The 21,561-nt window shown below is 44.3% G+C and overlaps 2 protein-coding genes across 3 annotated transcripts; one reads left to right on the forward strand and one right to left on the reverse strand.

Annotated features, from left to right (window-relative positions):
* Nucleotides 1-1,824, reverse strand: ccl25a (chemokine (C-C motif) ligand 25a). Its single transcript, XM_060058586.1, has 5 exons — nt 1,667-1,824; nt 1,120-1,221; nt 696-813; nt 468-573; nt 1-367 (listed from the first exon to the last, which is right to left on the reverse strand). The coding sequence occupies exons 2-5, from the start codon at nt 1,181-1,183 to the stop codon at nt 335-337; spliced, it is 321 nt and encodes a 106-aa protein (XP_059914569.1). The 5' UTR covers nt 1,184-1,221; nt 1,667-1,824; the 3' UTR covers nt 1-334.
* A 2,928-nt stretch (nt 1,825-4,752) lies between these two features.
* Nucleotides 4,753-21,163, forward strand: ranbp3b (RAN binding protein 3b). Of its 2 annotated transcripts, XM_060058587.1 has the most exons (17): nt 4,753-4,833; nt 6,269-6,324; nt 7,641-7,677; nt 7,811-7,900; nt 8,023-8,094; nt 8,678-8,743; nt 9,257-9,349; nt 12,493-12,602; nt 12,970-13,089; nt 13,265-13,353; nt 13,484-13,559; nt 14,664-14,766; nt 15,070-15,179; nt 15,677-15,797; nt 16,239-16,381; nt 17,523-17,697; nt 19,638-21,163. In XM_060058587.1, the coding sequence occupies exons 1-17, from the start codon at nt 4,812-4,814 to the stop codon at nt 19,679-19,681; spliced, it is 1,527 nt and encodes a 508-aa protein (XP_059914570.1). In that variant the 5' UTR covers nt 4,753-4,811; the 3' UTR covers nt 19,682-21,163. The 2 variants fall into 2 exon arrangements, with proteins under 2 accessions (XP_059914570.1, XP_059914573.1); XM_060058590.1 differs by lacking the exon at nt 4,753-4,833 and having other exon boundaries at nt 6,226-6,324.
* Nucleotides 21,164-21,561: the final 398 nt, after the last annotated feature.

Genomic DNA, 21,561 nt, shown 5'->3' on the forward strand with positions numbered 1-21,561 from the left:
TACGTAGAAAAATAAAGATCAGCCAATTTTATTAGTATAAGTTTAGTCCATCACTGCATCATACAACTATTGCAACCTTTTCCCCAGACATTTTGCACATCAATAAGCCATCACCCCCTAAATACATCTAGCACCAGAAATACAATGCTCCATACCACACTAGATATTGTCAATGTATATAAAGTTTATGGCCATGGATATAAAATAAAATGAAAAAATAGCAGACCAAACTTATATCTGACCAACATCAAACCCCTGAAGTCCCAGGGGCCCAGGGAGATTTTGCAATAACAGGGTAAGGACAATATATTGTCTATTGTTGGAGAGTATGGCATCATCCTCTCTTTGGCCCTTGATGGTGGTGCTTCTGTGTAAAAGCAACAAAAGAAAAAATTGGTTGAGCCGGCAGTTCATGCTTTTTAACTCACATTCAGGTTGAAAGATGCTGAAATGAACTCTTTCTGGACCTTGGTGATAGAGTAGGTCTTCATTTTGTCGACCCTCTTCATCAAAGGCAGCACCCATCCTTGTTTAGGGTCTGCGCAAATGAACCTTCCCTTCTTGAGTGTGAAGCTGAAAACATGAAAAGAACCATGTGGAATTTTTGTTCTGATAACCGCATATGTTTCATAGCTCAGGTCTTTATTCCATGTCACCATGTCTTTCTATTCATCCCTCCATCTATTTACACTTACACTACAGCGGGTTTGCTGCAGCCTCCTTCGGGTTCTTGAATCCTGTACTTCACCACCCGATTTTTATATTTTTGCGGGATTGGTTTAGAATAGTCCAAGCAGCAGTCATCGTAGGAGCCTAAAGAAAATAAAGAATTCAATAACTTGGGCAATATAACTCCATGACCATTTATGTCTTAAAAAAAATATGGAATATGAAAATAGTATTTCCCACAGGGTAATGAGTCAAATCAAGGGAGATGTGTTGTTTAAAACCTGTACTATACATGTTTTACCATAAACCACCTGTATTGAGCTAGCTTTGTTTCAAAGTCCTGTGATGGACAAGTTTTTGAGCAACTTTCTTTCTCCGATTTTTTTCTAATGGATTTAATAGTTGCAGTCCAAAAATTTACAAAATGCAACTTTAAGGAAAGTCCCTTACCTTGTGCCATGGTGAGATAAAGGTAGGAGAGGATGACCAGGAAGGAGAGCATCTGAAACCTCATGGCTCTGCTTGTGACGGATGCTCTCAACAACACTGCGTCTGAGAATAAAACAAGAGACGTGTGCAATCAGTGCACCTTATCAAGGCGAGAGCACGCCCACACTGCGCGGACCTTGAACCAATATTCCCCACGTTCCTTTGATCTCTTAACTCCGCTTTAAAAGGCAAATCCGGAATATCTTAACTATTTCACTTATGAGTTTCTTTTTCTTTTCATTGGCCAACAGGAAAATGTAAAAGCTGACTTGGTCGACACCAATTTAAGAAGTTTTCATCATTGACTTCCAGTACTATATTTTGAAACGTTGAAACACGTTTCAAAATTGTAAATATAATGAATTACAATTAATTATAATGTGATGCTCTTTGATCATAATTAATGATAATATAGATCATAATAAAGGAATAACTCAAATACACACATTCATGATTTCGATGAAAAATATCTTTCGATTAATAAGAATTATTAAATCAGATCACATACCTTTTATTTTCACAGAGTTGTGTGATTATCCACCCCTTCCCAGCTCTGTCTTTTTCCTTGTGCAGGTAAGGCTCTCTTATATGGTGGCTGTGCATTGGGTGTTGTGCCAAGCATCATGTTTCAACAACTCACCTTTGTGCCTTTCGGTCTCTTTCATTCCTGTGTCCTTTCACTTTAAGCTGTTTTGCTTCATGGAAAGTGCAACCCTGCCACAAGTTCACATAGCTTGTGCCTAAATACCAACTGATTTGTCAAAGACATCTCTGTTGCTGACAAGCTGAGACCCAATACTTTCGTTCTGACCCAGATTGAAAGGTTGGGATGGCTGATAAATAGTTAGATAGTTATAATCAACTTTTTGATTTGACTTTGATCAGTATGGAGAAACAAAAACACTGACATACTGTAAATAAAAGTCCTTGCCATAACAATGGTGTTAAAGGCACCCAGTGCAACTTTATGTAAACATTCAATGAAAAATAAACATTCAATTTCTAGTCTTTTTTTACACGTAGTAAGTTTCAATAACTCCATACCATTACATATCGACATTCAAGGAGCAAAGATGAGACGTCGTTGTGTGGTGAGAACTGATAGAAAATCGTAAACAACAACAATCGCCGGTGGGGAGAAGCCATTTTTCCATTGACTGGAAGCCTGCTTTATTTATTGTAGGTTACAAAAAATAAAGAAAATGGCGGCATTGTTGTTGTTATCGATTTTGTATCAGTTCTCACCACACAACGACGTCTCATCTTTGCTGCTTAAATGTCGGTATGTAATGGTATGGAGTTATTGAAACTTACTACGTGTAAAAAAGACTAGAAATTGAATGTTTATTTTTAAGCCTCGAAAGTTGCACTGGGTGCCTTTAAGGTTTGTGAAAACTGGTTTTGTTTAAGAAAAGCAGGCAGGGTTGATTCCCCTTGGAATTAAATGGATGTCTTTTCTATGAACAAATTTGTATTTGTAGCATTACAATGTTTTTTTTTATCCTGCATGTACAAACAAGTTTGGTTTATATTGTTCTATGGTTTTGGGAAAGTACCAAAGCACTTCAAAGGAAATGTTCCTACTCATGCTGCCTATTGGGCTTCATATGGAAAGTGGAATTTCCCAAAGATATGGTATAAAATAATCTTTATCACACCATAAAAGTCAATTGCTAAACAACTCTTGTGGCCAAGGAATGTTTATTATACAATGTTTTAACTTTCAATTTCAATTCAATAATTAGCATGGCAGGAGTACATGAGCTTCTACTACTCTAATAATTACTATTATAGATATATGAATATATATACATAATCTGCATAAGATCACATACGCCTAAACCTCCCTTTGTTGTTTATCTCCTTCGTCGTAAATTACCTCAGCTCCTAATACACAGGCATATCGTTAATTATAGTTGAGAGGTGATGTGCTGTCAAAGAGCCCTGTCGGCAATGTCATATCAAATACGCCGCAACGCTTCTGTTCTTGCTTGTGAATGTGCGGTTTGCATTTCACAGTGGATGTTGTGGACCAAGCTGCATTTTGTGACACTCAGTAATGGGCCATGAAAGGCCCTGGTAGACACCAGATAGTGGATCTCTGTGTTTACTCTGTGTTGATACTCGCAACCACCCGGCTAGTGCTAATGAGGCATTTCACTGAGCTCTTCTTTCTTTGCCTTCAGCGTCAGTTCTTGAGGTACCCATGTGGAACCTCAAAAACAACAAGCGCAGTTTCCTGTTTTTGTCACTTTAGTGGAATGTCAATTTTTAAGGACAAAAATGTCCTTCTAATAAGATACAATGCACTAATCACTATTGATCCCAGGCCATCAATTCTAATTAAGGTATTAGCAGGCACCTTTTGAATGTGCCAAGGTTCTCTGCAGTTATTTCTGGATAACAATCAACAATGTAATGACACTGATGAGAAACTGCTGCTAAATGTTCAGAAAAGTTACCAACCATTAACAAGTGGTTTCAACAACGTCACATATAAGTTGTGGAGATCTATAAGCTCTTATTCCTGGTTGTCTTTGCATGTTTATTGATCCGCAAGGATGACTTGCATTGGACCAGGGCAATGGGAGTGAATAGGCATAGCTGTCAAAATATGACACATTGCCATAGGGGCTTGGATGCAGGCCAAATGATGCCACTGTATAAGGTAATTATCCCTCCAATAGGCTGTTTCATTTGTTCTTTATTTGTTTAACTATTATTTTGGCAGGAAAGCCCCTTTTAAGGGGCTTTCTGTAGTCCATTTTGTCAGTTGGCCCGACAGATAGGTTTGTATAAAGAATTTACTCTACAAATTCACACATGTGTCATATGTGTCACCCCTGGGACACATAGTGTCCCGGCGGGGGCACTCAAATGACATTTGACTACTATTATTATTATTATTATTTCACTAGATATAATGCAATGTATTTAATTCAACAAAAAATAAGACTATTTTACAACCTTTTGTATTATAGCCATTCCTTGTCAATATGTAATGTCTTTCCGTCAATGGTGGTAGCCTACCAGTACCGGATTGTAGAATAATTTCCCAGGTTATTCCTGGTTCGAGTGTCCCCATCTAGTGGGGAAGTTAAGAACAATAAAGTCACTGAAGATAGTGAACATGGTGAGAAAATATTGGACCCTAACTAATCGCCCAGAATGGGCCCCGTCTTGAGTAGGGGCCTTTTTTACTAGCTTTGACATGCACGCGGACCTTCATTCATGAGACCCCTCGCATAATTCTACCACGTTCATCGTCAGAGGTTTACCATACATAAATAATTCGAACCTCATTGAAAACACATACGCATGATAAATCGGTCAAGAACAATGCAGCATGTTCTAGTTGCAGTAGTCTGAAATTTGTGTGACCAAGTTTTGATACAATTCAACAAAACAAAGTAGCCCCTTATGATTAGACTGCAACGCGGAGACCCCCCAATAGATCGTTTGAATTTATTTTTTTAAACATATAAATCCGAAAGAGCGTTATTTTTGATCGATTGTGTCCAACACGATGCCAAATGTACAGCCCCGCGATGTGTACAGCGGTGGACCACACCGGCAGACCGCTCGACTCCGTTCATATCCCAGTCTCTCGTATTATCTTCGCGGTGGGTTGTGGGTGTGAGCGTAGAAGCAAAATGGCGGACTTGGCAAACGAAGGTGAGTAGTGGCGGTGTGAGAAAACAAAACAAAGACTCGGGCTATGGGCGAGATATGCGCCGGTTCCGTCTTTGGTAACCTAACAAACTATTCTAGTTCACTGGGTCATCCACGGCTCTGAGACGTTTTCAGGTCTTTCGCAAATTGAAAGATATCAACGTAAGAGAGCTAACGTTAGCTTTCGCTTCGGCGTCGGCTACCACCTGGAGAGGACTGTGTTCCCCAAGAACGCCCTCGAGTGGACGGACGAGTGTATGGGTTCGCGGTGTGGTTCAAAGTTCAGGATCGCCCCAGAATAGGAGATACATAACGGGCTACATGTGCACTCACACTAGTCGGTCCCGCAGGCAATGGCGGAGAGTGTTAAATTATAGTTTCGTAATGGATTGAATCCAGGCAGGTCCCAGTGGTGGGTTGTTTGAGGTCCATTTACGCGGGCACAGCGTTGAGGAGAGCCCAGAGATGTCAAGTCTTGCAACCCTAGTCTAGCTTTCCCTTTACGTCCATGTAATAATCTGAAGAGATGCACGTTGGATGGTGAATTGTTTCAGAGTGGAACCAAGTGATTGGTGTCACTGCAAGTCACGCCAGATGACTCATTGTCAGACGTATTAGCCAGCTAGCTACTTATGAGTGAGCGCATTAGCAAGTTAGCCTAGCTTAGCTGTTAAGCTTCGCTCCGTATCTGCCGGTGGTGGAGACTATTTGCTGGTATGGATCAGCTGGTATATAATGGGACATCGGGCGAAGACGACTCTTATTTACTGTTTTATAGAAGTGCACTTCATTTGACGTCTGTCCCGTAAATGAGGAGACTGGTCGAAGGGGGGGTAAATGGGCCTAAAGATACCAAGTGGGCTAAATATGGGTCACACGTTCACATGGTTTGCTGTTCCCTTCAAGCGTCTAATCCATCGTTGGGAGTGCCATTCAAAGTAGTATCCACGTCCGTCGCTATGTTTGTCGTTTCCTATCGGACTATTGCTGTATGCAGCGCTACAATGATCGATGTGACAGGTGTCCCTTTTAAACAGGCCACATCTACTTAAACAGCGAGTTGACTACCATGCTTCTTATACAAAACAAAACAAACACCGTGTTTGTTTAACACTCATAGTTTATGTCGACTGATGCATTCAAACAAGTGTCGTAGTACTGTGGAAAAGATACATACAATAGAAACGTCTTATATTCGGCTGCAGTTGTTGTTGTGGTGTGCACTTATTTAGCTAATCAGGCACAGCTAGCTTTTGCTCTGACCATTGACAAGATAGGTTTGTTTGGTTCTTCGAAGATTTCGCAGGAGTATACAGTTCTGTACTTTGTTATGGATGTTATTGATTGTGTCGGGGCACTAGTTTTAATCTGTATCTGTATGGACTTTGGTTTGCTTAACTTTCACACAATATGACCAGCCTACATCCTCTCTTGACAGAAAAGCCAGCCATAGCGCCTCCTGTGTTTGTCTTCCAAAAAGATAAAGCACTGAAGGTAAGATATACTAAGATATGGGTTGGTGCCTCAAGAAAAATGCATGTATTTTCCTTTTGGAATGTGATGTACTATTTATTTATAACTGAATGAATTGACTTTAAATCAATGGTCTGTCTTTGTGAATTGAAAATAAGAAATACTGATCTACAATATTATTTCGAAAATACCACTAATATTGCACATGCTTCCCTAGTATTGTGACAACATGACCTATGCTGCTGCAAGGCATCTCATGCCCACACACAACTGAAACACCAATGTTGTGCCAAACCCCAATTTCAATGCCATGCTCTTTTTAACGGCTATCGCTAGGAATGTGTTGGTAGGGGTTTTCCCCCAAAACAACCAAGGCCTTCTGTGGCTCCCCGTCAGGGAATTGAAACCGTCCGCCCCCGGCAAGGCGGGGATACTGACCACTAAATAATCATGGTGGTCACATGCACGTGAAAGATAGCACAGCAAAAATGATTAGCCTAAGCACTTAGGTCTTGGTTAATCTGACCCTTTAATACACAACACTTATAAAACGATGCATGTGTTTATCAAACCACGTCTGCTGTAGATGACACAAAACATATTTTGTTAAGTGCAGGGTTCCCACGCGTCCTACAAAACCCTGATTTTATAAAGTTGTTTTCCAGTCATGCAAAATGTTCAAATTTATCACATATCCTGGAAAAAGCTTGAACCCGGCATGGAAAATGTATGCAAGTCACGCATAAAACATATTTCATGTTTGTGCGGGCTATGTATCAACTAAAAGTTGCACAGTTGTCAAAGATGTAGTTGTGAGCATTCTAATTAAATATCACTGAATGAAACGCTACTCTCCATTCCTCAACACGTTTGTAAGCGTTCATCTTAATCTTTATATTGCCAATTCTAGCAACGTTCAATCGAAAGGTGTTGACTATCAGAGGCCTGGCAGTTAGTGACTGACTGACTTCTTGACATTGGCCGCATGGGTTATACTACGCCTCACTGAAGTAGTTTACAGTTGTCATTGATTATAGAAAAGGTTTCTATCATGCTGCTCATTCAATACAGATTAGGGTTGCTGCAACTGATTGTACAGGGAAACAACAACCTCCGTGAGCATTAAAAGGTTATGGAAAGTACTTTATGAGCTTTATACTTTATACAATTATGAGCTAAAATCGCAAGATCCCTGGCGATGACTGATGGCAAAAGCTTTTGCCAGTTTTTCATTGTACACGTAACCGTTTCTGTATCCTCATCATTCTGCTCCACTATTCCCTCCCACCAGTTTATTTTAAAATATTTAACCAACATGTTGTTTTCTCCCCTCCCAGCGGTCAGCGGATGGATCGAGTGCGGAAGATGGCGAGGGTAAATCTCGGACATGATAATCTTTCTCTCATAACATTCCTCATTCCATTTTAATGTCCCGAGTGGGTCGGCTGTGTTATCACCACTTTCCCATTTGACGAGCCGTTGTCGTCTGTCGCCTTTCCCCACGCAGATTCCGACAAAGACGAAGGAACCTATTGCCCCCCTGTGAAGAGGGAGAGAACGTCCTCTTTAACACAGCAGTTCCCTCCTTCACATTCGGGTAAGTCTGAAGCCTCCCCTTCCCTGCCCCCGCTCCCCCGTTTCCTGTATAAGACGTGCTCATTTTGATTTGTATGCAGAGTGTAATGCCAATTCCTTTTTTCTTTTTTTCCCTTTCTGCAGCGCCCAAGAACAATGTATTCATGCCCTCGAGTTTCTGCCAGTCTCCGACCGGGAACTCTGACTCGGAGCCAGGTGAGTTGCTCCCTCTGGGGGCACGGCCGTTTCTAGCTCTCCCCGCCATTGGTGGTCATGGCCCCGGGTCCCGCCTACCCTTGGGAGGTCCTCCCGTCTAAAGATTGCGATGGCACGGTGTAGGTTCTGAGGTGTGTTGCCCAAAGCAAAAGCACACTCTAAATCTCAACGGTTCGCTGATGGGCCATCCGAGGGATAGGGGGGGGCTTTCGTTTACTTTCATTACATGTGGAATTCTGCGATACAGCCCTTAAGTAGACTAAGGCTTCCCAGGTTGACTAATGAGAGAAAGCGTGTTGTCCCAGTGGTTCAGAAGTCCCTGGCCCTGGGTCTGGTCCAAGCGGCAGCCCCTCTGGAGTGTTCAATGTGAGAGGGGGGGGGGGGGTTGCCGTGGTTGCCATGGTTGCCGTGGTTGCCATGGTTGCCGTGGTTATGTGTCTCTTGGTTACAAAGGTGCAAAGGCAGATTGAGGGTCTCTTTTCTTTATTTTGTTGGTCGCAGCCTCCATAGCCAGGCTGTTTCTTTCTTTTCCGTTGGCTCGGTGTGTTTAACATCGGCTGGCATTTGTGTTTCGTCTGTCCAGAGGAGAAGCCTGTGGGGTTCCGCTTGAAGCCGCCCACTCTCATACACGGACAGGCACCCAGCTCAGGTAAGGCACTCACCGGTCGCAGGCTTCTCTTTCTTCTGATGGGTTCTACCAAGAGGAATGTGTTGACGTTATTTCTGTTGGATTATCGGTATTGCAGAATAAATTACAATGTTTAATATCAGATAATTTACCCTCCCATGCCCATCATTAGGCATGACGGTTGTTGCATTTTCATCAGGAGAAAAAAAACCTGCTGAAGGCTGTGCAACACATTGCTACGACACTGCCACAAAAAAACGTTGTCCATATTATTACATTTGTTTATGACCAGTGATTTAAAGTCAAACTGTTCTTTGATGCATCTGCTACCCATCTTGTCTCGGGGACCAGTACCCTTCTACAGTACGTGTGACTCCATGTTCTCTCAGTTACCCCGAAACAACAGGTCTACAGATTAACGCAATGGATAAGATCTGTTTTGAATGAGGCCTGCGCAGTGTACACGCAATCCACGGTAAACCCGTTGAATGCATTATAGTAAGCTGATGTGTTTGTGTGTTGCGGTTGTTCCAGGCCTCCCCAGTCAGAAGCCCAAGGAGCTGCAGCGGAGTGTCCTCCGCCCTGCAGTGCTCCAAGCCCCGCCCGCCAAAACCCACATGGAGACCAGTGAGTGGCTTTAGGCTGATCTGCTCTATGGTGTGATGCTCGTTCTAGACCAAGGGGGTAGAACCTGTGGCTCGTTCAGTGATTGCATTTGGCTGATCAGCAGTAGGGCTTTGACTTTTGCCCAAAACTCGTATTCGAAGTTTGTTTGTTTATTAATATGAATATTCAAATATTTATTAATAATATTTAACCATTTAATGCCTTCAGTAAGACCTGGATTGGGCTTCGCGAGGTTTGTTTACCGCGTTGCTATGGTTACCGGTCTTGCGTGTTCCAACGGTTTATTAGGTTTCTAATAAATCGCTGTCTAATCAATACTTCATTCACTGCCTCTTCCGTGGTCATTACAATATTATGAATAGACTGCGTCGGGTTCTCCCTCTTGGCCTGCCCATAACAGGTTCGAATATTAAGGGCTGCCTAATATTCGTTCGAATTTTGATTTATTTTTTGATATTCAAATTATATTTGCATAACGAAGTTCGGAGTTAAAGCCCTAATCAGCAGTGCGGAAAATATATTGTTTTACCTTGGAATTCCTTTCCATGGGCGAAGTCACAAAGCTAGGGTAATTACCAGATCAAATTAAATATAGATTTACCATTATACCATGATCTACATCAGGAGATAATAAAATGTCAGAAAGGGGTATATAACAAAGCAAAGAAAAAAATCCAGCTCAAATGCTGACGTCTCATTTGCATGAAATGAATATCTTTCCTTGAAGGTAGTGAGAAATAAGGGTGATAATTATGCAGAACTATTCTTTGGTACTTTCAGGAATAAGTGTCATGTAAGTGGTTCAAGGAGTTCAATTTGGTATGGCTCTTGCGATTGAAAAGGTTTCTGTCCCTTTTACTACACATTACCTGGGATTTATTTTGTTGGTGGAATATGGCTATAGTTGCAATATTGTCTTTTCCTTGTGGTTGAGGTTGCCTTAAGGCCCTTAGACACCAACCAGATTATCGGTCGTCAGACAGTCTGGGGAGATCAGTGACCTGATCTGTATGGTGTGTGCTGTGCGATTGGCCGTCGTCAAAGCCGTCTGTGATCTTTTCAAGCCGTCGGTGTTCTTTTCAGCTGATTGCACATGTTGAATCGGCCATAACCAAATTGGTCCGGCTGCCTTTTCTCGCCAGACTGTCCGACGACCGATAATCTGGTTGGTGTCTAATGCCGCTTTTCCACTGCATGGTACCAGCTCGACACGACTCGACACGACTCGACTCAGCTCGCATTTTTTGCGTTTCCACCGCGGTACCATGGTATCTGGTACCTGAAGTGGCTGCTTTTTCTAGTACCTACTCGCTCTAGGTTCCAAGCGAGCTGAGCCGATGCTAAAAGGTGACGTCGGCAGACGGCCGGCGACTGATTGGCCAGAGAGTGTGACGAAGTCACGAGAGCGACATGGCAACCATGCTGGTAACATCCATAGCAGCGCCGCAGCCAACATGTTCCACTTCTCCAACTTCTTCAACATGCCAGCTAATAATAGTAATGCGATCGATGTCCTCCATTGTTGTTATGTGGGTTCTGTCCATGTGTGGGTTGCGTATGTGTTGTTTGCGTCGCGTACACAAATACGTCACGGCCCTTTCGCGCAGCCGACCCCGCCCACGTCCAGGAGGTACTATTTGCGGTGGAAAAGCACCCGTGCTGCTACCGTGTCGAGTCGTGTCGTGTCGAGTCGTGTCGAGTCGAGCTACATGTGCGGTGGAAAAGCGGCATAAGGGCCATTAGAATAATCTCAAATATTATAAATTCATTATTAGAACATGGGTGTTCTCATCATCCATCGTTCTTCATAGTGCATTGTTTCAGTTTCTGCTGAAGAACATAACCGTGCAGTTTACCATTACTAATATTAACGATGAATTTATTCATGTTATCTATCAGAGTTTGGGTAAAATCAACTATTCCCATCTGCAGAGTCTGTTAATCGTTCTATCATAGTCATTGAAATGACATCAAACCAACGTAACTGAAGTTTGGCAGGATGTGTGTTCTTTGATTCTTCTCTGTTAACAATACCCTGTCCTAAACTTAAATGATAGCCAAATCCATTGATTTTAGTCTCATTTTCATGGACCGTCATTGTCTTTTGAATATCCATGAAGGGCAGAAAAAATTAACATGTTTGTTGAGGACATTAGGTTCAGGAGTCGTGACCACCAAAGTTTCAAGCATTTCTATCCTTCAGTCGCCTCCAGACTCAATACGTATGTTCTATACATATTAGGGCTGTCACTTTTTCCAAAAATGAAATTCGAACGAATTTCGAATGTCCATAATTAATTCGAATACATTCGAATACATTCGACCCCCCCCCCCCATAGAACACGACAACAGTCTTGATTTTTTATGTTGCTCTCGTATACCTCACGTATACCTACTGAATTCATAACAGCACAGGATAAAAACACATCTTTGATAACACATTTGTAAACACAACAAGAGGAAGCTCCGACACACAAGTGCGGCTGTCTTTTACACATTAACAATAACTGCTCGGAGCGCGATATGCGGAGCGCATGTCGTCCATGGCACACACAGCCTATATAAACGAACAATCTGTGAGGCCGACCTCCAACACGGCATGCTGCTCTTTTTATTCCTTACGGAAAGAAAATTACAAGTAGTCTCGCAGCTCTCCGTTACCGTTGCAGCTGCTTGTGTCAGCCGTGCTGTATAAGTCCCCAAACAGGCTGCCCATCGCGCCCAGCGGACTTTTCTCCCTGTCGTGTGCGATCAGTGTCGGTCTCCGTTTCAGTGAGCTCGTGTGAGAGGCTTTCAGTCACGAGATGTTTCTGTGCAGGGGAAAGGTGGACTAACCGGGAGAAGCGGGGATCCAGGAGGGCCGCTTTATTGAGGAGAAGCCACTCGCCGCTCTCTTCTTTATAGCGCATTTTTACAGTTCGAATGGAGAATTACACTTCGAATTCGAACTTTTCACCCCACCTTCGAACGAATATTCGAACTTCGAATAAAAAGTGACAGCCCTAATACATATATATTTAAGCGTCTTAGAGTACCATATTAAGTATATAAATTTATATATAATAAATTTCATTTATTATTATTATTATTATGCACGTCAGAGTCTCTGATCATGATTCTACTTCCTGTCTGTCCGCCTGCAGACTCCAGCTGTGGGACCAACGGCGTCAAGAAGTCTTCAGACGAGGCGGCCGAGACACCTTCCCTCTTCATCAACAACACAGAGCATGCCGCCAGCCCGGCCAAGTCGCCGGTGAGCAGCAGCAGCCCACTCCTTAATTTAAAGGAGACCTGTGGTCTAAAAACAGACCTGTGGTCTGTTTTTATCAGCGCCGCCCAGCGAACACCCACTGTGATTTTGGGACGCGTCGAGCCAGAAATATGAAAATAAGGTTAGGTGTCTGGCATTCTGAGGCCCAACATGGGGTTGCCCTTTGCAACTCCAGCGGCTCATAAACCCAGCTGATAAGGCGTCAAACGGGAGGATAGACGATCACACAGGAAGGGGTTTTCTGAAGGGAAGTGGTTAAAGGACCCGCTGCAAGAATGCTTGCAATGCCAGCGATGCACCACCTTTGGGACGTCGCCCTGATGCGCTCTGGATACTTCTTCTTTTACAGCAACACGAACACGAAGAGGACGCGGCGAGCCCAGACAAAGAAGGAAACGGAGGAGAGATGAATGACACGGACGTCGCGTCGTCTTTCGTTTTCGGTCAGAATATCAAGGACAGAGCAAAGGTTCTCCTCGTTCCACACCCGTTTACTGGGCTGTTTACAGTAGCTCGCATGCTGTTTATACAGGGTTTGAGTTCAAATGAATGTCTCCAGTATTTTTAGTGAGTGTCTATTAGGGTACGGTTTCCATTGGATAGATAAGAGGAGGGACACTCTGCTAACGCGTCTTTCTCCTCAGTTGGAGGAGAACAGTACGGAAGACAACAAGTCCTCGCCACAGGAGTTGGAGGGCACCAATTATTTCCTACAGTACATCTCTACCCCAAGGTAATGTCAGATACAAAAGAGTGACTCCTCTTCCCTCATCAGTCTTGGTGGTGTGATCCGCTCCGCCAAAGTTTCAGTTGGGGTTTATACGTTCAAATCCAACGTTTTGTTATGTTGTTTTTTTCCGCAGCTCAAAAAATGCTACAAACAACGCAGACTCCGGGGCAAAGTTCGTCTTCGGACAGAACATGTCGGAACGCGTGCTGGTGAGCTTCGGCGCTTCTTGTTTTGAGAGAAGATTGTATTTGGGATCATTAGTGATGGACGATGAGCCCTCTTTCTGGACTTTATCCTTCCTCTGGAAAGTATGGATAAACCCAGCACAAGCTTTAGTTCCTCCCGATGTAGCAAAGTGGAACGAGCGGTGCTGTGATACTGTTTCTGTTGCTGTCCGTTCTGAGAGCATGTGACCGGGCATGGGTTCAAGGTCTTCTTGATGGTTTGCCTTCATTTACAGAAAAGGGATTCGTGCTTGAACGCAAGTTTGTTTGTTTTTATCTATTTTAATGTTAAGCCGATAAGACCAGGAAAGGGGCATTATTTTAAGACGCTCGACCTCAGATTCAACCCCCCCCAAAGATTTATTCTCGCTGTATTGATATGATGTGAACGCGTACGGCCCAGCTGGAGTGACGAAGGCAAGAATTTTAATGTGAAGGACATGTCTATACAAGGTTGCATCCAATAGAGCTCCGGTAGGTTCAATAGGTCCAGCCAAACAAATTTGAAGTGTGTGTTAGAGCTTTGACTCCGAACTTCGTTATTTGAATATCAAAAAATAAATCCAAATTCGAACGGATATTAGCTAGCCCTTAATATTCGAACCTGTTATGGGCAGGCCAAGAGGGAGAGACGTTGGAGAACCCAACGCAGTCTATTCATAATATTGTAATGACCACGGAAGAGGCAGTGAATGAAGTATTGATTAGACAGCGATTTATTAGAAAACTAATAAACCGTTGGAACACGCAAGACCGGTAACCATAGCAACGCCGGTAAACAAACCTCGCGAAGCCCAATCCAGGTCTTACTGAAGGCATTTAATGGTCAAAATATTATTAATAAATATTTGAATATTAATAAACAAACAAACTTTGAATATGATTTTTGGGCAAGTGCGTGTGTGTGTGTGTGTGTGTGTGTGTGTGTGTGTGTGTGTGTGTGTGTGTGTGTGTGTGTGTGTGTGTGTGTGTGTGTGTGTGTGTGTGTGTGTGTGTGTGTGTGTGTGTGTGTGTGTGTGTGTGTGTGTGTGTGTGTGTACAGCCTCACTTGCATATTGTCTACTCAATGGCCGAATGTACATGTTTCAGAGTCCACCAAAGGGGGCGTCGGCCACAGAGGAGAACAATGTTATGACTTTGGGTCCCCCAGCATCGGAACCCGTTCCACAGGAGGTCGCGACCCCAGAGAAGGGTAAACGCACGTTTTGCTTGTTTCATTGTATCAGAGTGGTGGTGGCCGTTGTCTTTGAATTTATGTGATACATTTCTTTCCCCAAGTACCTATGTTGAGGGACGACTACTGCTACTTAAATTTAATAGATTGTGAGCGTAACAACCATGATGCCTGAGCATGTTTCCATCTGAAGTTGGGACGGGTTGACCGTCACACATCGATGAGAGAAGTCTTGTGTAAGGGATTCAAACCATGGTGGATGAAACGCACACAAGATGGTTCAGTGGTCTAATCCTCTCTCGGGGGACGGGCTGATTGCAGAGTCTTTGGAGGAGTCCGCTGCAGCCTACACCAAAGCAACAGCCAAGAAGTGCATCTTAGAGAAGGTAGACGTGAAGACCGGCGAGGAGGCGGAGAGCAACGTTCTCCAGGTGAGCTCACGGCCGTGCTGGCAAAAGGGGCCGCTCGATCATGGTGAAAATCAGAATCACGATTATTTTGATCACTATTAAAATCACGATTATTCAAATGATTATTTTTGAGTTTGAAAACATGATGTATTTATTCAGCAAGTCTCTCCCAAAACAACACTTTGTAACTGAGAACTTTGAAATTTTGCAAAGAAATACACAAAATAGTCAAATAGAAAATGTTCAAATCTAAAATAATGTAAAGATATGTATGAGGGTGTTCTGCACATTCTATAAAACATTTAATGAAGAAAACATATATATATTTTTTCAACTAGATTATATTAGTTTTGTGAGTGTTTGACGCTAAAATCGAAATCGCGATCAGAATTCGATGAATCGCCCAGCCCTTCTGGCTCCCCTTTCTACCCAGACTCAGAAACGCAACTCAAACAGTCAGTGGTTATCTCTCTGGCTCACCCTCCCAACGTCTGCTTCCCCTTCTCCTCCCCGTTCAGATCCAATGCAAGTTGTTTGTGTTTGAGAAGACGGCCCAGTCCTGGATCGAGCGGGGGCGGGGCCTGCTGCGGCTCAACGACATGGCGTCCACGGACGACGGCTCGCTACAGTCCCGCCTAGGTAAGGATGTGTGGCCAGAGTTGAGTCTGGGCCAATCTGGCCTGGTTCAGAAGGTAGACAGTTCTTTCTTCTACTTTGATTTGGATGCAAATGCTGTGGGAACCTACATTCAAGCTACTTTGAATTGAACCCAAAAAAGGGAAGGTTGGCCTTGACCCTTTTGAATCAAATGGGAATGATCCATAGCTGCAGGCAAATTACTCGCGTTGTTTATCTTCGACTCTAAAGAACACTTCTAGGCTTCTAGGACATGCTAATCCAATGCAAATAGGGTCGCAGCCATTCTGCTGATTCTGCGGCCATCTTGGGCATTTCAGCTACGGTAACCTAGCTCAGAATTAGATGAGGTCGGACTGGACAAAATCCACCGGGTGATGACGTAACCTTTGCTTGTTGTGTCCCTCTCCCCCCCCCCCCCCCCCCCCCCCCCGCCCGCCCCAGTGATGAGGACCCAGGGCAGCTTACGGCTGATCCTCAACACCAAGCTCTGGCCCCAGATGCAGGTGGACAAGGCCAGCGAGAAGAGCGTGCGGATCACTGCCATGGACACCGAGGACCAGGGGGTCAAGGTCTTCCTAATAACGGTGAGTACCACGCCGACACGTCATATGTGGACTGCATCAGGGATTAAAATGAACGACGTCCCGGGGACGTAATTAATTGTCATCTGGCGGCTCAATATTCTCTCTCGGGTCGACATCGGGGTGAAGAGAATTTTGTATCCACTGACTTTCTGAGCTTCGGTCAATTGGCTGGCGTGCTCGCGTTTTGTGTTGTTCAGTGAGACGCAGAGGCTGCTTCTAACAATGGTGACGGCCTTTTTACACTGCCAAGCCTGTTCTGTCGCAGCTTGGCACGCCTGGCGATTTCAACGTGCCTCGACAATCAGCTAGGAGGAGCCGGGGTTCGAACTAGCAACCTTGCGGTTACCAGCCAACCCTCCCTACCTCCTTAGCTACTGCCGCCCACATCACACGACTATAGGGCACTATAGCTGGCCCTGTCACACCATCACACAGGGAAGCTTGCGGTTTCCCACTGCAAGTTTCACTATTGAAATTAGGATGTTTTCTTTTCACAAAAGGTTCGCAAATGTTTCATTTTCCGTCAATCTTTAAAGAAGGCCAAAGCTGGAATTCATTGGTCATTGGTCTGAAGAGACCCAAGGCGATGTGGTTGGGGGGAGAATTAATCATCCCATGGAACTCCCTCCCACAACATATTCGTGATTCCCAATCCCTCACGTTCTTCCAGTCCCACCTCAAGACCCATCTCTTGTCTTCTGCCTACTCCTAGACCACCCCCCCACCATCCCTCCCCCATCAACTCTGCATTTCTTTTTGTCTATTTATTTGTTTGATTGTTCTTTGTTACCTATGTCAAGCACTTTGAGTGCGAGAAAAACGCTACAAATTTTTTTATTGCTAGGTACCTCACAATTAAATTCATTTTGATTCTTTAAGTCTTGCTTCGATTCGATTTTTTTTTTTTTATGGAAATAATTGAAATTGAATCGAGAACAAATTAATTGCAGTGCATTGATGAATCGATATTTTTACCCAGCCCTACTAAACTTGAACACAGTATATCACGTGTAGTATATACCTAACTCGAACACGATCACACAAACGTTCATAATTATTACTGTTGATTGTTAATTGTTGTCGTTACACACAGCCATTTGCATGTCCGCTCACCCTTCCCCGTGCGTTGTGCGCCCTCCAGGCCAGCTCTAAGGACACGGGGCAGCTGGCGGCCGCGCTTCACCACCGCATCCTGGCCCTCAAGAGCCGGGCGGACCAGGAGCCTGAGGCCCCTGCCACGGCCGTCCCAGAGGCTGAGGTCTCCCAGTCCAACGAGGAGGACAGCGACGAGGACCAGGTGGCCAGCTCCGCCACAGGTGAGCTGCCTCCACGCCGGGGTCCTGGTGGAGCCCCTGTTCATAGGGACGGGGAATCGGCTTCACAGTACCTAGGGGCTGATTGTGGTTCCACGCAGACGCCTCGAACGCAGTCGTGAACCTTTGTGGTTCTGCGTCGGGTTTTAGTGAGCGGACCAATCACAGCCTCCCAATTTTTGGGAGGCGCATGTCGGGCCCTTGCGGTGGACGCAAGGAGGGTCCGTCACTAGGGATGTTAACCGATGACCGATGGTTGACCCTATCAACGTTAACCGATCAATCTTGTTCACACAAAAAGATGATCAGATGAGGTGACTTATTGGAAGTTGGACGGACACGCGTCTCTAGCCCACTGTTTAATTCCTCCTCAAGTCTTAATTATTCCCGCTTGCGAGTGGCGGAGAATATGATCTCCAAGTTATTATGGACAGTTGACTTCACGCTATACTACAGTTGGCCATCTCATTCCAAGAACTTTTTGTGCGAAGTGAAAAAAATTATCCCTCACACTCAATTTTTCCGTCTCCTCAAACCTAAACAATAAGCGTCTCTTCGGAGGTCTCATTTTCTTAAATGAGCAGCCCTCTTCTGATTGGCCCCTGGTGAATCCCGCGCAGGGTCTCAACCAGGTCCGCGCCATCTCAGACCGTTGTGACTCGTGTTTCAATTCAAACACAGGTCGTGCCACGGTTAGAGCCACTGCCTGTGTGAGTCGGAGGCAGAACGGGAGAGAGATAAGCAGAGTTACCAAATAGCTGGCAGCTGGCGTAGCTCGAAATGGCTGTTATTTCAAATAGCACGTTTTAATCTGATCGGTTTACCAGTTTCAACCGGTTAATGAGGCTCGGTGGTCGGTCAAGAATAATTTCCATTTTCGCCATCCCTATGCATAACCCCCTTGCGTGAACGTGGGACCATAATCAGACCTTAAGTGCGATTTTTGAGTGAATTCTGTAAATATTTGATCCGATGTTAAGGTGTATTTTGTGTGAATCCTTCTCGTGTTGTAATCGTATGTACTCCCATATGATATACCCATACCTTTTTAGTATGGGCTCAAGGTTGGACCTGGTGTTCTACTGAACTGGGACCCAGCAGTCCTTTGTTCTAGCAGAACTTCTCAGGGAAACGGTCTGATTGGTGAGACAGGTCCACCATTGTTCTTTTAGTTTTTTCTATGAATGTGGAGGAACTAACATAACAATGTATGCAAATTGACTATAATTCGGCTACACTATAGGCACCCACTGTGAGATTGAGTTCTTCCACTAGGAAGTATTGCATTACTTGCATTCATTGGTTTTTGTACATCCGTATTGTTTACTGAAAGGATGTTGCAATCTGAATTATCTTTGGATGATAACCTTTAATCTCAAAACAGCATATTGTGACGCATGTGTTGTCCATTTTGAGGTATAGGGTTTATTCTGGTTCAGATCTGATGTTGGGTTCTTGAGAAAGTGTGTGTGTGTTGGCGTGTGTGCCTTCCCTTCAAATGCTATGATGTTGACCCACAGGAGATTGCGGCTGTGTCTCTTTCTCACCCCAACTGAACTATGAGAAGCTTTGATTATGATGTGCAACGCAACAGCACACTCTGCTGGACTAAATGCCATAATGGACAATTCTCTATTCAGAGACGTTCATTTTGGTCATTTACGATTGAGGCTTTTTTTTTTTGGTCATTTACCAATGACTTGTCATCGACTGCAATTAAAAAGACAAGGCGAGGCCACTCATGTCTTTTCTATCCAGGAAACTATCTGTACAATACCCTTCATTCTGTTGTCAATTGTGTGTCTCTCTCTCTTTCGCTCTCTCTCTCTTTTTCTCGCTCTCTCTCTCTCTCTCTCTCTCTGTCTCTGTCTCTGTCTCTGTCTCTCTCTGTCTCTCTCTGTCTCTCTCTCTCTCTCTGTCTCTCTCTGTCTCTCTCTCTCTAGGGAACTCAGAGGGGGGCGAAAACCAGGCGGCGGGAGGCACATAGCGTCATCCCCCCCTCCCCTTGGGACTGCCTCCTTTGGATGCTTCTGCTGTTGGAGGCATTTTGCTGTAGGCATCTCTCCATGGACACCCGTTGACCAACATGGGTCCTCCAGACCAGTTCCTCTGGATATTTAGAAGTCTAGCTCCAGGAATTACACCCACCCCACCCATTGACCCACTTGTCATCCCCCCCCCCGACCCCGACCCCCCCTGCCTCTTCCTCCTCCTCCTCCTCCTCCTCCTCCTCCTCTTATTCCTTAGGCCCGGACCCCCCCCACCCCCTCCCGACTGTGCAGTTCATCTTCTCTGCATTCAACTTTAATATCTGGAGTCGTTGCCCCTCTCCCCTAACCCCCCCCACCCACCCACCTGTTTTTGTGTTACTGTTTTCGTTTTTTTCGAGTACTATATATATTATTTTTTTTCTTCCTTTCGATAGCGAAAAAAAATACAAAAGACTTCAAGGCTTTGGTTTGGGACTTGTCTGCTCATCATATTGATGAGCGTAAGGGTGTTCTCCTCTACATTTTAGAAAAACACGACACACACACACACCCACACCCACACCCACACCCACACTTATGGCACATGTTAAGACTGCAGTTTCTACTTTCGGGGGACCTTTTTACTCTGGGTCGCCCCGCCACGACCCACGGGAACGCCGCGACGCTCCCGGAGGAGCCCTAACCGTACAAGCGGGCGGGCGACCGGCCGGACCGCCGTCTCCCACGACGACCAAACCCGGCTTCCACCCTTCTCTGTACCCACCACCACCACCACCCCCCCCCCCCTCTACTCGTTCCGCTGATGTAGTTGTTTTTGGTTTTCCCAGCAAACATAATTTATTTTTTAGTGTTTCTATTTTTCCTTTTACATAAAGGCAACTTAACACATATGCACTGTTTGTCTGTAACCGGCACCCCCTGCCCGAGGTACACGTCACCGGTCGACAGTCGGACGTTCCCTCCGCTTCCCTAGTGAGTTAGGCTAGTTAACACAAGGACGTAATCAATGCAAAAAGCTCCCGAGTCGCGGGTTCGATGGTAAGAGGCGGCTTTCCCCCCCGGAAGGTTTAGCCGAACATGGTGGAATGTGTCTTAGTGACCCCCTTGTGTTTTTTTTGTTTCCCATTCGCTTTGTTTCGTTTCTCGAGTCTAACTCCACACTGATTGACATTCTGCAAGTCAGCGGCTTCTCTGTCCAAAACATCCTAAGGGTTTATATTGTGTTGATACATATTTTTTTACTTTCGAAATATTATGTAAAACTGTTTATCCATCTCTGTTTGGGAGAAGAAAAAGAAAAGAAACTACATCTTGGAAGGATGGACTTATTTTTGTGTGTGGAATATTGGAGTGTTAACTGTTAATTCCCTTAAATGCCATGTACATTTGAATATATCATTTAGTAGCATACCATGTTTCTCAACTCTCCCGACTGACCCCCCCCCCCCCTTTACAGAAATAAAAACATTTTGGACTGATCTCTGTCTCTTATTTCACGGCCTTGACCAAACCCAACTTTAAGGGGGCTTTCTTTAGAGGTTTTAATGGATTGAGTAGTTTGCATGAGACCCACAAACGGTACTAAACTTGCACATTTGAATCGTTATAATTCCTCGTTATATCGTTATAAATGTAGGCAAACATCCAGGCACATTAAACACTTAATTTGGTTTGTTTGTCTGAAACAAAAATCCCATCTTCCTTTTCAGCAATGTTGAGGTTCAATTTTAATTTGGAAGCTACATGGGCGTTACTGAGATAATCTGATCCGTTTTATAGTCAGATGTGTGATCTTCTCTAAATCCAGTCTTATTTTTTTGAGTCAGTATTCATCTTGCTAAACCTTGACTTGTCAAATTTTGCCCTTTCATCTTAA

The sequence above is a fragment of the Gadus macrocephalus genome, chromosome 8, assembly GCF_031168955.1.
Source record: "Gadus macrocephalus chromosome 8, ASM3116895v1".
Classification (NCBI taxonomy): Eukaryota; Metazoa; Chordata; class Actinopteri; order Gadiformes; family Gadidae; genus Gadus; species Gadus macrocephalus.